A 13,823-nucleotide genomic window follows, 5' to 3' on the forward strand; every position below is an offset into this window, starting at 1 on the left:
CTCGAATGAAGTTAAATTAAAAACACGACAAACTTTTGATTCACATTTTTTGGGCATTTCTTGTTTTTTGGGGGGGAGTTTTACTGGAAAGGCTTAAAGATAAATTAAAGAGAATTAATCTCCTTAATCTCAGATTTCTGCCTTTTTACTCAAGCTTCTGCAAAATAAAGGGAAAAAAGTCAGAATTTTGACTCTGTTATAATTGTTGTGTCATAATATATTTTGAATTTAAAGCTTTAGAGTTTGTCTTTATTGTTAGAGTTGTCAGTTAGAGTATATTTATATGAAAATGTTGATATATTCAAATAAAAAACGACTCACAATTTCAACATAAAGCATATTTTAATGAACCTTCTGGTACAAAATACATTGATTTGTGCAAAATAAAAATAAAAACTAATCCTGACAGCATGATATTGAGGTTAATATATATACTGTGTGTGTGTTGGGGAATCATTTACCTCAAGGTGCTAAAACAGAAAAAACGCAGTGCAGGATGCTCAATGCAGACACGCAACTTCAGAAACAAACACTTGATCAATATCTGACAGAGCGATCTACAAACACAATCATAAGAAAATAAGCTGAAATGTGTGTGTGTCTATTCAGCACGTTCACACAAACGCCGCCTCCCTCCCTCCCTCCCTCCCGTCGGACTGGGAGCCAGTCTCCATGGCAACGCGGGAGAGGTGGGGTCTGCCAGCTGGAGGCAGAGTCTCTCTTATCCGTCCTCGGTTGGCATCATTCGGCTGGGAAGCGCCACACCGCATCACGCCCCGAGTGGAATGGAAGAAAAGGACAAGAAAGAACATGTACGTAGCCTTTCTTCCTCGCGCGCGTCGTTGACAAACCCGCATGACGCGGATCGAGCCACAAGTTGATGCGGCTGATCGTTAGAAGGAATAAAAAAAACAACAACCTGGATCAATAAATCTATTGTTTCCGAGCTGGATCGTTCATACAGGTTCATCCCCGGGACGGAGGAGAGAGAGAGACGTCTCGTGCAGGCCTCCTCCTCCTCCTCCTCCTCCTCCTCCTCTCCTCCTCATGCTCTATTGTTCCTCCACAGGGGGAGTACACCGGGGAGATAAAAGGTGGCATGCGGCCTTCTATGAAGCTGGTTGTTATGGGGATTATTAACAAGAAACCCAAAAGGTAAGCGCGCGCGCTCAGCCCGACTATAGTTTAGAATGAATTCTGCATCAGTAGCGCCTCAGGATGACGTGTTGCGCGCGGCGGCGGAGAGAGAGAGAAGGAGCGTCACGGACGCACAATGAGGCGGAATTTTAAACAGACGCGCAGCTGCCGCCTGGATTTTCTTCGTGCATCTGGTGCTTCGGACGGTCCTGGAAACGATCCTTGGAAATATTCCTCCAATGCCACTGCGTCAGGTTAAAGTGCGGAACTGCGCCTGAGGAGAGACGCACAAATCCCACGAAAGTTGCTGAGGAATGCGTCATATCAGCGGCGACTTCTCCGTCCAGTCATCAGTTATGTGCAATTTAAAATAAATAAATAAATACATGTTTTTAATGTGCAAAAATAGACTAAGACTTGGGAATTCTAGAACGTAGAGGGATTTATTTTTGGCTGCAGGAACTTGGTAAGGAAAATATTTCAACACAGTGGTTCCCAGGGCGACTGGGTCAACATTAGAGTGCATGAAAAACATAATTGGACACTTTTTATTGACAATATAGATGAGAAAATATAAACATAAGGCCCGTGGACCAAAACCAGACCACAAGATCCTCACGTCTGGTCTGCCAACCACAGAAATCTAAAGAAAAATGAATATTTTTAAACATGTTTCTTAAGAGAAGCAGAAACAACACAATGCTGAGGCTTTGAGAATAATGCAAAAAAGATAATTAGCATTTGCCTCGACACCATGCTGTCAAGGCGAGTTTGTAAAAAACACACATAATGTAATTGCCATTTCCCTTTATTTTGTAGCAGAAGGTTTAATTAAAATTCACATTATTCTTCAGATTCTAGTCATTTTCCATAGTTAATCGTTCGGTTTTGTGAAAATGAGTCACAACAAAGGGAAAAACTTTAAAGTGGTGTGTTTGACAGGAGGCTCTCCCAGTGGATCTTGTTTATATTTTTATGCAGATTTACAATATCTTCTGGTCCGTGTCTGTTATTTGTGGCTCTATCTTGTTTGAACATCGAGTTATTTTTCAAAAATATTTTTAATGCAAAACTTCAAACTGTCCTTTTTTTTTTAATCAAAGGTTTTGACAATAAACAAACCCCCCCAAAAAAATTTAAAATCCTAAAATGATTCTACAACTTCAGGAAATGTAATTACCTGATCACTTCGCAGCAGTGGGCGGGAGAAATGTTGGATAAATTCAGTATAAATCCACAATATACGTCACTGAAACGTCTCTGTTTGTCAAATAGCAGGGTGTTAGTATTTTATATTTGCACAATAATAATAATAATAATAATAATGTAAACATTTATCAAATTTAGCTGAGGCGCAGGATTCTATAACTTTTCATGGTTTAATCCAGTATGTGTATTTTTTTTTTCTTTAAAAATCTGCACCAGAATGTCGTTTAGTAAATTCCACCTCACAACGTGGCTTCCGGGTGTAAAAATGGTCAAATCTAGTCGACTTGAGACCGAAGAGGTCCCTGTTCCCCACAGAGAGCAAGACTGGGCCTTTCAAAGGAAAAAAAAAAAAGATGAAAGCAAACCCTTTGATGTGTGTTTCCCCAGCATGGAGGTGACTCTGTCCAGTAAAGCGCAGGAGGAGGAGGAGGACGCGGAGGGCGACGTGGGTCTGCAGCTGAAGGTCAGCTTCATGGAGAAGGCCGTCCAGCGTAACGCCCGGCTGGCTGGGAAGTGGGGCCCGGCCGAAAACACCCTCTCCTTTTTCCCCTTTGCACCCGGAGAAGCTTTCAAGGTATAGAGTTTGCACATGGAGTTTTTTTTTTTTTCTCTTCCTCTCTAATACCTAGTTGTAAACCGAGCTGAGGATTCTGCACAGTCAGCATTTAAAACTGCACGGTCAGCAGCTTTTGCATGCAGTGACACCTTGTCGTTCGAGGATATCACTGCTTCATCTTGTGCACCGGGGCGTCAAAAACCACCCGCGGTTCAAAATTCAAATAACATTTGCTTCATTGCAGGACCTCGTGACTTTTTAAAAAAATCCTGCAAACAAGAAATGTTCTTCAAAAATTGTTTTCTCTTAAAGTCTCAGTCTCAAAGACATTTTCAGGGATTTAAATATCCGCCGCAAACATGTTAAAAATGTTTAAATGCTTCTCCTCCAACTCTTCTCAACTGTGAAACTCAGAAAGTGTGAAATGATCCTTCAGAACGTCAGTTTGATCTCCAGGTTAATTCATTTTAATTTAATTCTGATGATGAAAAATCAAAGCCAGACTTGACGCGGATCGCTATAAACATTATGGGATGTACATTACGTCTGTTAACTGTCACCAAAACCGCTGCCGCAGTGTTGAGGAACATCACACCTGCTTGTCTTTAGTTTGACATTAATTCCCAGTTTCTCAGTGGGAAATTCCCAACTTTCAAATGCGTTTTTTTCCCCCACTGGGAAATGGGATTTTCCAAAAGAAATCACAGTTATTTATAAATAGTGGTGAGTAGAAATGACATACATTTATATTGTTTATGTAATTAGATGTTCTGGTTTTGTTTGTTTTTTCCATGTTCGAAATAAAACTTTAAATCAAATCAAAGAACTGAGAAAAATGATATATACGTAGTTTTAAATGATAATATTATTAAAAACTAGTGAGTGGGCGTCTAAAAATACCAGAGAAAGAATAATAAAGTACTTTGATTATAAATTGTGAGATCATTTTAATATATTCCAGCAAAAAAATAAAGATAAAGAACATTAAAGGAGTAAAAGTCAAGTTTTCCCTTCCAGGTTGTATTTAAATAAAAATACAAATGTACAATTTCGAATGTGTTCGTATCGTCCGGACGAGAATTAATGAATCTGTAGAGAGAAACAGGACGTCTTTTCCATTCCAAGCTGCTATAATGTGTATTTTCTTTTATTGATTTATATATTTAGTTGTTTGTTTGTTTATTTATTCAATTGTCCAATTCTATGTATTTAAAGCATTTTTTCTCTTCCTGTTTTTGTTTTTTTTGTTTCGTTCTATTTTTCTCTTTTCTTTCTTTCTTTTTTTCTTTCTTTCTTTGTTTTGTGTCCTTTTGTTATAATTGTTGTGATTATTTTGGTCCGGACGAGAATTAATGAATCTGTAGAGAGAAACAGGACGTGTTTTCCATTCCAAGCTGCTATAATGTGTGTTTTCTTTTATTCATTCATTCATTCATTCATTCATTCATTCATTCATTCATTCATTCATTCATTCATTCATTTATTTATTTATTTATTTATTTATTTATTTATTCAATTGTCCAATTCTATGTATTTAAAGCATTTTTTTCTTCCTGTTTTTGTTTGTTTTTGTTTTTTTTGTTTCGTTCTATTTTTCTCTTTTCTTTCTTTCTTTTTTTCTTTCTTTCTTTGTTTTGTGTCCTTTTGTTATAATTGTTGTGATTATTTTGGTCCGGACTAGAATTAATGAATCTATAGAGAGAAACAGGACGTCTTTTCCATTCCAAGCTGCTATAATGTGTGTTTTCTTTTCTTTCTTTCTTTCTTTCTTTATTTATTTATTTATTTATATATTTGTTTGTTTGTTTGTTTGTTTGTTTATTCAATTGTGTAATTCAATGTATTTAAAGCATTTTTTTTCTTCCTGTTTTTGTTTGTTTTTGTTTTGTTTTGTTCTGTTTTTCTCTTTTCTTTCTTTTTTTTTTTCTTTCTTTGTTTTGTGTCCTTTTGTTTTTACTTTTGTTATAATTGTTGTGATTATTTTGGTCCGGACGAGAATTAATGAATCTGTAGAGAGAAACAGGACGTGTTTTCCATTCCAAGCTGCTATAATGTGTGTTTTCTTTTATTTATTTATTTATTTATTTATTTATTTATTTATTTATTTATTTATTTATTTATTTATTTATTTATTTATTTATTTATTTATTCAATTGTCCAATTCTATGTATTTAAAGCATTTTTTTCCTTCCTGTTTTTGTTTCATTCTGTTCTTCTCTTTTCTTTCTTTTTTTTTTTTTTCTTTCGTTGTTTTGTGTCCTTTTGTTTTTGCTTATGTTATAATTGCTGTGATTATTTTGGTCCGGACTAGAATGAATGAATCTACAGAGAGAAACAGGACGTGTTTTCCGCTCCCAGCTGCTATAAAGTGTGTTTTCTTTTATATATTTATATATTTATTTGTTTGTTTATTTATTCAATTGTCCAATTCTATGTATTTAAAGCATTTTTCCCTGTTTTTGTTTGTTTTTGTTTCATTCAGAAAGAATTTCAGAGAGAAACAGGACGTGTTTTCCGCTCCCAGCTGCTATAAAGTGTTTCCTGTGTGGATAAAAGCTGATTTGGACTCTCTCTCTCTCTCTCTCTCTCTCTCTCTCTCTCTCTCTCTCTCTCTCTCTCTCTCTCTCTCCTCCGCCTCCCAGATGGAGATCGTCTGCGAACACCAGCAGTTCCGCATCCTGGTGGACGGACAGCCGCTGTGTGGCTTCAGCCACCGCCTCCCCCGCCTCGCCTCCCTCACCGCCTTACGGGTCTTCGGCGACCTGCAGCTCACCAAGGTGGCCTAGCGCCGCGCGGTAGGGAGGACGTGGGACAGTGGGACAGAACGTAGGGTTAGGATAGGCCCAATTTTTTTCCTCCAGTGATTTAAACAAACCTTTGGTTTGGGATGTTGTGTTTCCATCCCCCCCTCCCCCACCCTGTTTAGACGACGTGCCTTCATTAAGATTACCCGACTTGAAGCTAACCGGCTGAATGTAACAGTCGCTAACGTCTCCAATCAAATGAGGAATGTGATTTTTTTTTAAAATGGAGTTTCCAACAGTCTGATGGGGTTTGTTTTCTGTGTCGCTTCTCAAGATGAGTTCAGACGTTTACGAGCGTCCTGCATGACGACGACTGTGTCCCGGCCTGACTAACAGGCAGGATGTTGTGCAACACCTTCCGTTGGCCCATATGAGCGCATGCTAGTTTCATTTCTCTCGCTTTCGACGTCCAGATTTTTTTTTACCTCGGAGCGGGAAAATGTCTTTTATTTTTTTTTCTTCCTGTGTTCTTATTATCATTTACCAGCAGCACTTTCCATGCGAATGTTTCATACCGACTTTGCTTCACTGCAATAAAACCACATGTGTTGTTACTTGTGGCTGCGTTCAGACTGGAGTCACTCCGGAGCGTCACGTCTTGCGCCACTCAAGGGCGACGGCGTCACCGGTGATCAGACCTGAGTCACTGGGACCAGGGCGAGGCTCCGTTTGCTGAGTGGGAGTGTCTGACTGAGAGCTGGAGGGGGTGGGAGTGGGGGGTGGGGGGGGGGGGGGGGGTGGATCCAGATCCCGGGCTGAGCTCTAGTTTAATGCCCCTACTTGTACGAGGTTCCCAGAATGGGGCCTGTTGCTCACATAAAACTGCTTTTCAAATTTAATCACAGTGGTTCGGATCCAGCGAGATGCTTGAAGGCTTGTCGGTGTCGTGACTCAACTTGCCAGTGATTTTGACGTTTTGGCAGCTGGAAACGGTTTCCAGTCGGGAGAGAAATTCTTCAACAAAAAGTCTTCAACATTGACGTCACACAGGTCAAGTTCTACGAGAAGCTGCAGGAAAAAACAACAACCAAACAGATTAAATTATTATTATTATTTTTTAATATATTTTCTTTTGTGAAAACTAGAATAACCAGAAATTCTCATTATTTTAAATTCACAAGATTTAATTTATTTAATTATAAAATTTGTGTCATTATTATTTTTATTTATTTATTATTTATTAAATCTTAATTATCTTGTAATTATTTGGGTTTATTTATTTATTTATTCCATTTATGTAATTTTTTTAATTATTTATTAAAATGTATTTATTTATTAATTAAATTTTGTCATTCTTATTTTTATTTATTAAATCTTTGTAATTATTTGTGTTTGTTTATGTCTTAATTACATTTTTGTAATTATTTTTAAATTTTTTATTATTTATTAAAAGAAATTAATTATTTGTGCTTATTTATTTATTACATTTTGTAATTATTTTATTTATTTATTTATTTGTTTATTTATTTATTCAATTGTCCAATTCCATGTATTTAAAGCATCACAAAGATGGATTTGAGGAACTGCTTCAGCGGAAATTCGTACCTTATATCTATGAGAAGAAGACAGACCAGATAACTCGCTGGGTTCAGGAAAATTTCTTTTAGATACAAACTTGCAGATTAAAAATGGAAAAAAAGTATACAAGTATCAGTGTGGTAATAGAATACAATATTTGATTTTTAGACGACAACGATCGTAAATACTTGATTCATTTAATACATTTCCTTGGACCAGAATAAACAGCTGTCAAGAATACCGACTGAAAAATGTCTTTAAAACACGTGGAGTTTATAAATTACACTGAAATACGAGGGGGGGGGGGGGGGGGGAAGTTGCTGCAAAACCAAAACTCGTCAACATGGAGGAGGGAACATGAAATGATGGACACATTCACAGAATGAGTAACCCGAGTCGTGGTGGTCGGAGAGCCGAGGCGTGATGGAAGTGAAGTTTTACCTCCACTGCGCGGCGTCACGTCTGCTCTCTGAGGGCGCCGATCCAGTCCAGCTTCTCCTGCTGAGTCGGCGCCTGGATGAAGTAGTGCGTGTCGGACTGGGTGATGATCTTGAACAGGTTCCCTTGAATGTTTCCCTTTACGCCTGCGACCAAAGACCACGGGTTGTCACTCTCGTTTTATCGCCGGAGAGAAATACAAGCCCAGTTCAACGGGACAACTTAGTAGTTTTTTAGGCGTTTTAGGCCTTTAGATTTTCCTTCAAATTCATATTTCCGTAACTCACCCAGGGGAACTCCGTTGTCGTTGAGGGACGACACGAGGCAGCCCCGCAGGGAGAAACCACCGGCCGGACTGATGTCATCCTGAGACGTGACAAGAGATCAGACGTGAGGGAGAAACACTGAGAGTTCACTTCCTGTCCGACCAGAGTTCAGTTCCTGTCCGACCAGAGTTCACTTCCTGTCCGACCAGAGTTCACTTCCTGTCCGACCAGAGTTCACTTCCTGTTCGACCAGAGTTCACTTCCTGTTCTACCAGGGTTCACTTCCGGTTCGACCAGGGTTCACTTCCTGTTCGACCAGAGTTCACTTCCTGCTCGACCAGAGTTCACTTCCTGTTCTACCAGGGTTCACTTCCTGTCCGACCAGAGTTCACTTCCTGTCCGACCAGGGTTCACTTCCTGTTCTACCAGGGTTCACTTCCTGTTCGACCAGAGTTCCCTTCCTGTCCGACCAGAGTTCACTTCCTGTTCGACCAGAGTTCCCTTCCTGTACAACCAGAGTTCACTTCCTGTTCGACCAGAGTTCACTTCCTGAAGTAAACTTCCTGTTCTACCAGGGTTCACTTCCTGTTCTACCAGAGTTCACTTCCTGTTCGACCAGGGTTCACTTCCTGTCAGACCAGAGTTCACTTCCTGTCCGACCAGAGTTCACTTCCTGTCAGACCAGAGTTCACTTCCTGTTCGACCAGGGTTCACTTCCTGTTCGACCAGGGTTCACTTCCTGTTCTACCAGGGTTCACTTCCGGTTCGACCAGAGTTTACTTCCTGTCCGACCAGGGTTAACTTCCTGTTCGACAATGGTTCACTTCCTGTTCGACCAGAGTTCACTTCCTGTTCGACCAGGGTTCACTTCCTGTCTGACCAGAGTTCACTTCCTGGTCGAACAGGGTTCACTTCCTGTTCTACCAGGGTTCACTTCCTGTTCTACCAGAGTTCACTTCCTGTCCGACCAGAGTTCACTTCCTGTCCGACCAGAGTTCACTTCCTGAAGTAAACTTCCTGTTCTACCAGGGTTCACTTCCTGTCCGACCAGGGTTCACTTCCTGTCCGACCAGAGTTCACTTCCTGTCGGCTCACCCTGGTGGGGTCGTAGTAGTGGAGGAAGGCCGGCTCTGAGCGCAGCACAAACAGTCGAACCTTCCAGTTCTTCCTCCTGTGACCCTGCGGGAACACAAACAAAACTATAATTTTAAACGCACTCACCCATTCACGCGGGTGAGAAACTTGGTAAAGCCGCCACGTTGTGTTCTAACCTGTTTGAGCAGAAAGCCTCTCTTCACGACTTCCCCGCTGAGCTCCACGGCGGACAGCGACGTCTCGGCTCTCACCAGGCCTCTCTTCTTCAAGCTGTCCGACTGCCACCAAAACACCCGCTCGGTAAATGCGCTTTTAAAAAAACACCGCGCGCGACGCGTTGATGTTGTTCGGCGGCGGCGGCACGTACGAAGCCGTACAGCGCCGTGGAGTCGTCCATGAACTGCTCGCCGCCGGTGCGCAGGGCCTCCACGCTCTTCACGCCCACCGTCCGCAGGAAACCCTCGTCCAGCAGCGCCGAGGCCAGAGTGACGGCGTCCACCCGGCTCAGAGCCAGCTGCACGAACACCAGCCAGTCCACCACCGCAGAGCCTGCACACACACACACACACACACACACACACACACACACACACACACACACACACACACACACACACACACACACAGGTCATTGGAAGTTGTGATGGTTGTTGGTAGTTGATGGTTGTAGTTGGAAGTTGTTGTGGTAGCTGTTGGTAGTTGATGGTGGTAACAGACTTACTGTGTGACTGTTACTGTGAGACTGTTACTGTGTGAGACTGTTACTGTGAGAGACTGTTACTGTGAGACTGTTACTGTGTGTGACTGTTACTGTGAGACTGTTACTGTGTGTGACTGTTACTGTGAGACTGTTACTGTGTGTGACTGTTACTGTGAGACTGTTACTGTGAGACTGTTACTGTGTGAGACTGTTACTGTGTGACTGTTACTGTGTGTGGCTGTTACTGTGAGACTGTTACTGTGAGACTGTTACTGTGTGAGACTGTTACTGTGTGACTGTTACTGTGTGTGGCTGTTACTGTGAGACTGTTACTGTGTGACTGTTACTGTGAGACTGTTACTGTGTGAGACTGTTACTGTGAGAGACTGTTACTGTGAGACTGTTACTGTGTGACTGTTACTGTGTGAGACTGTTACTGTGTGACTGTTACTGTGTGTGGCTGTTACTGTGAGACTGTTACTGTGAGACTGTTACTGTGTGAGACTGTTACTGTGTGACTGTTACTGTGTGTGGCTGTTACTGTGAGACTGTTACTGTGTGACTGTTACTGTGTGACTGTTACTGTGTGTGGCTGTTACTGTGAGACTGTTACTGTGAGACTGTTACTGTGTGAGACTGTTACTGTGTGACTGTTACTGTGTGTGGCTGTTACTGTGAGACTGTTACTGTGTGACTGTTACTGTGAGACTGTTAGTGTGTGAGACTGTTACTGTGAGAGACTGTTACTGTGAGACTGTTACTGTGTGACTGTTACTGTGTGAGACTGTTACTGTGTGACTGTTACTGTGTGTGGCTGTTACTGTGAGACTGTTACTGTGAGACTGTTACTGTGTGAGACTGTTACTGTGTGACTGTTACTGTGTGTGGCTGTTACTGTGAGACTGTTACTGTGTGACTGTTACTGTGAGACTGTTACTGTGTGAGACTGTTACTGTGAGAGACTGTTACTGTGAGACTGTTACTGTGTGACTGTTACTGTGAGACTGTTGCTGTGTGTGACTGTTACTGTGTGACTGTTACTGTGAGACTGTTACTGATGTTACAGTTACTGTGAGCGTCTGACCGGAGAAGCAGTTGCTGTAGGTGCTTCCTTGCTCCACATGCTGGTTCATGTTGATGCCGTTGTGCACGTCGTACATGGACTCCAGCACTTTGCTGCCACACAGAGAATCTCGTCGTTAAATCACATTTCAGACGCAGCCGGTCGACGCTTTTTGTGTCGTTTTGTTCCGTTCAACCTTAAATTGACGTCCTGGAGGTGAGGTCCGGACGGGTCCCGCCGGCCCGCCGCCGCCTCGCCGCCCTCCGCCTGCAGCTTGTTGACGGCGGCGGTGATTTGCTCCGCCCACTCGTCCCTCGCCTCCCGGGAACAGGCCTCCAGGAAGTGATCCACACCGGTCCTGGTCCGGAGCTTCAACACCAACTTTCAGGACAACAAACCATGTTCACGTGGGACTGAAAGGTCACAACTTCCACATACTTCATTGATCAAATTCTCTAAATACATGTAACTTGTTAAAAATACTGGAAGTATAAAAGGCTCTTTTTGATCGTCTTCTATTTTTATCGAAAGCGTTTCTTGTCAATTGGATGACTTCTTAAAATAAATAATAGAGTTACTATAATAGTTATTGTAAGAAAACAGAAATTAGTCATTTGGAAAAGTAATTCTGTATTTTATTTAATAATTTCCATCCTTTAGGTTGGTATTCTTGCGTTTTATAGGCGAAGATCTATAATCTAGATGATAGTATGATTATAATATAAGTAGAATGTAATATATAGCTCTACAATCTATTGATCTTAAACAGATCCACGAACTTATGACAAAAAAAAAATCAAAAATGTTAGTTGGAATTATGTGGAAGATTGAGTTGCCCTCACGTAAACAGGAGTTTAGGAAAATAGTGACCTTTAAGGAAGTAGAAGTGAAAATAAAGCTCATGCTGCAGCTATAACTTGTTTTATTTCCAGAAATAGAAGCTCACGATTAGTTGAAAAGTTCCTCGACGTTTACGCGGCTTTACAGTATAACATGTTCTAAGTTCCTTTTACACGAAGATCTATAATCTAGACGATATTATAATTATAATATAAGTAGAACATAATATATAGCTCTACAATTTATTTATCTTAAGCAGATCCATGAACTTGTAACAAAAAAAAATCTAAAATCCTGTTAGTTGGAATTACGTGGAAGATTGAGTCGCCCTCACATAAACAGGAGTTTAGGAAATAGTGACCTTTAAGGAAGTAGAAGTGAAAATAAAGTTCTTGCTGAAGCTATAACTTGTTTTATTTCCAGAAATAAAGTTCCTCGACGTTTACGCGGCTTCACATTATAACGGGTTCTCGGTTCCTCTTACACTTCTTCCCCAGTGTGGCTGAACCGTCGACTCACCGGTCGGTTCTCGTACTCCAGGTAGGGACAGGTGACCTCGCAGTCCTCCAGCGGGACTTGTCCTCGCTGAGACGAGTCCCTCTTGCCTCCTTCGTACTTGAAGTAGAGCAGCTTGTCCGGCAGCATCACGAACCAGCGCGCCTTCCAGTTGGGCACGACGTGACCCTGTCGGGGGAGGGGGGGCGGGAGGTTCAAGGTTACTAAAACGAGACACGACGATATCGTCAATAACGACGCCGCCGCCGAGTCTCACCCTCTTCACCAGGAAACCCTCCCGTAGGACGGCGCCTTGCCTTTCTGTCTCCATGCTCCTCGGTGGATCTGAGCTCTGGCCTGTTCCTGCCTGCTCAGGTGTTTAACAGGGTGAATGAGTCACACACACCCTCTCACACACACACACACACTACTGACTCACTCCAGCAGTGCAGTTGCAGCTCAGCGCCACACGAGGGCGCTCTCACTCCTTCAAGCCATCAGGGTTTTTACTTTTTTTATTTCAAAGCAGGTCTTACCTCCTTCAGCTTAAGCGTGCAAAGAATTCACATCCTGGAAATGACAGTGTGGGAAACATCCTCCTCACATACTGGAGGTTTAGTGAAAAGCCCGCAGACCCGCAGCAGCTGTGACCAATGAGGAGCACAGCTGGATTCCAGTCCGGTTCCTGAAAAGATCCGGCGAACGAGGGAAAGTCTTTGTTGCGGCGACGTTTCCTGGTTGGTTGGTTTTCACAGAAAGAAAAAAAAAAACACACACACACCAGAGAAAGGGAGGCGGCCGTTCCAACATTCACAATGAACCTGCTTGACAGATATAGATGATTTTTTAAACATTTTATTTGAATCTTTAATTGTGTTTTAAAGGTGCAAGATGTCAAAATTAGCGTAATGGCGCTTTTGTGCACTAGGTGGCAATAGAGTCACGACAGGATGAAATGACTGAAATGAATTAAATGAAAATAATCATCAGCATTGTGGATTAAATCCACGTTTCCATGTACCCAGGTATTTACAAAAATAGATATTTTCCCTTCGATGTTTACAAAAAAAAATCGTAATTTACACTTGGTTCAGAGCTGCTATGAGCATGCCAGACCTGTAGGGGGCAGTGTGACAACAAGCATGAAGCCATGATAGCCAATTAGAATCCCGCAGAAAAAAAACCTGTAAATCTCCACACACCCTCCTTTAGATGCAAATGAAGACACAGATGTTCCAAATCAGCATCTGGGCCTTGCATTTACACACAAACGTAGCTACGAGTGTTTCGCAAATTTCTGAAACACAGAGGAGATTTTAGAAAAACTCAGTGTTTCCGTTTTTGTTATCAAAAAAGGAGATTTACTGTGACCTCGTACTTTTCCCAGGATTCTGAATGGCTATCATGGCTTAATGCTTCTCGTTACACTGCCCCCTACAGGCTTGCGGTCCATGTCTATGAAGACTTTTTTTTTTTAAAACGCAGAGGAGAAATATCTCTTTTTGTAAAAACCTGGGAACATGTAAACATGGTATAAGCTTCCAGTCCGTGTTTTTTTTTTTCCTCCTATATTTCATGAGCATCCGGTGGTGCCCCGACAACATGTGGCCATAGCGTTAATGAAATAACCTTGTAAAATAGGGGGGGGGGGGAATTAAGATTCTGCAATTTTTGGATAAATGTCACTGATTTGCAAACTGTG

At 41.7% G+C, this 13,823-nt stretch overlaps 2 protein-coding genes across 2 annotated transcripts; one reads left to right on the plus strand and one right to left on the minus strand.

The window, feature by feature from the left end:
- Positions 1-764: 764 nt before the first annotated feature.
- On the plus strand, positions 765-6,301 carry LOC308142102 (galectin-related protein B). The gene is made up of 4 exons (XM_080512417.1): positions 765-812; positions 1,070-1,155; positions 2,734-2,920; positions 5,545-6,301. Exons 1-4 carry the CDS (start codon positions 786-788, stop codon positions 5,686-5,688), a joined length of 444 nt encoding a protein of 147 aa, XP_080368543.1. The 5' UTR covers positions 765-785; the 3' UTR covers positions 5,689-6,301.
- A 175-nt stretch (positions 6,302-6,476) lies between these two features.
- Positions 6,477-12,491, minus strand: plek2 (pleckstrin 2). The gene is made up of 10 exons (XM_080513380.1): positions 12,399-12,491; positions 12,146-12,310; positions 10,983-11,167; positions 10,808-10,899; positions 9,391-9,572; positions 9,200-9,301; positions 9,024-9,107; positions 7,950-8,028; positions 7,666-7,808; positions 6,477-6,714 (listed from the first exon to the last, which is right to left on the minus strand). Exons 1-9 carry the CDS (start codon positions 12,450-12,452, stop codon positions 7,681-7,683), a joined length of 1,071 nt encoding a protein of 356 aa, XP_080369506.1. The 5' UTR covers positions 12,453-12,491; the 3' UTR covers positions 6,477-6,714; positions 7,666-7,680.
- Between the last annotated feature and the right edge of the window lie 1,332 nt (positions 12,492-13,823).

The sequence above is a fragment of the Blennius ocellaris genome (genome assembly GCF_963422515.1).
Source record: "Blennius ocellaris genome assembly, chromosome: 17".
Taxonomy (NCBI): domain Eukaryota; kingdom Metazoa; phylum Chordata; class Actinopteri; order Blenniiformes; family Blenniidae; genus Blennius; species Blennius ocellaris.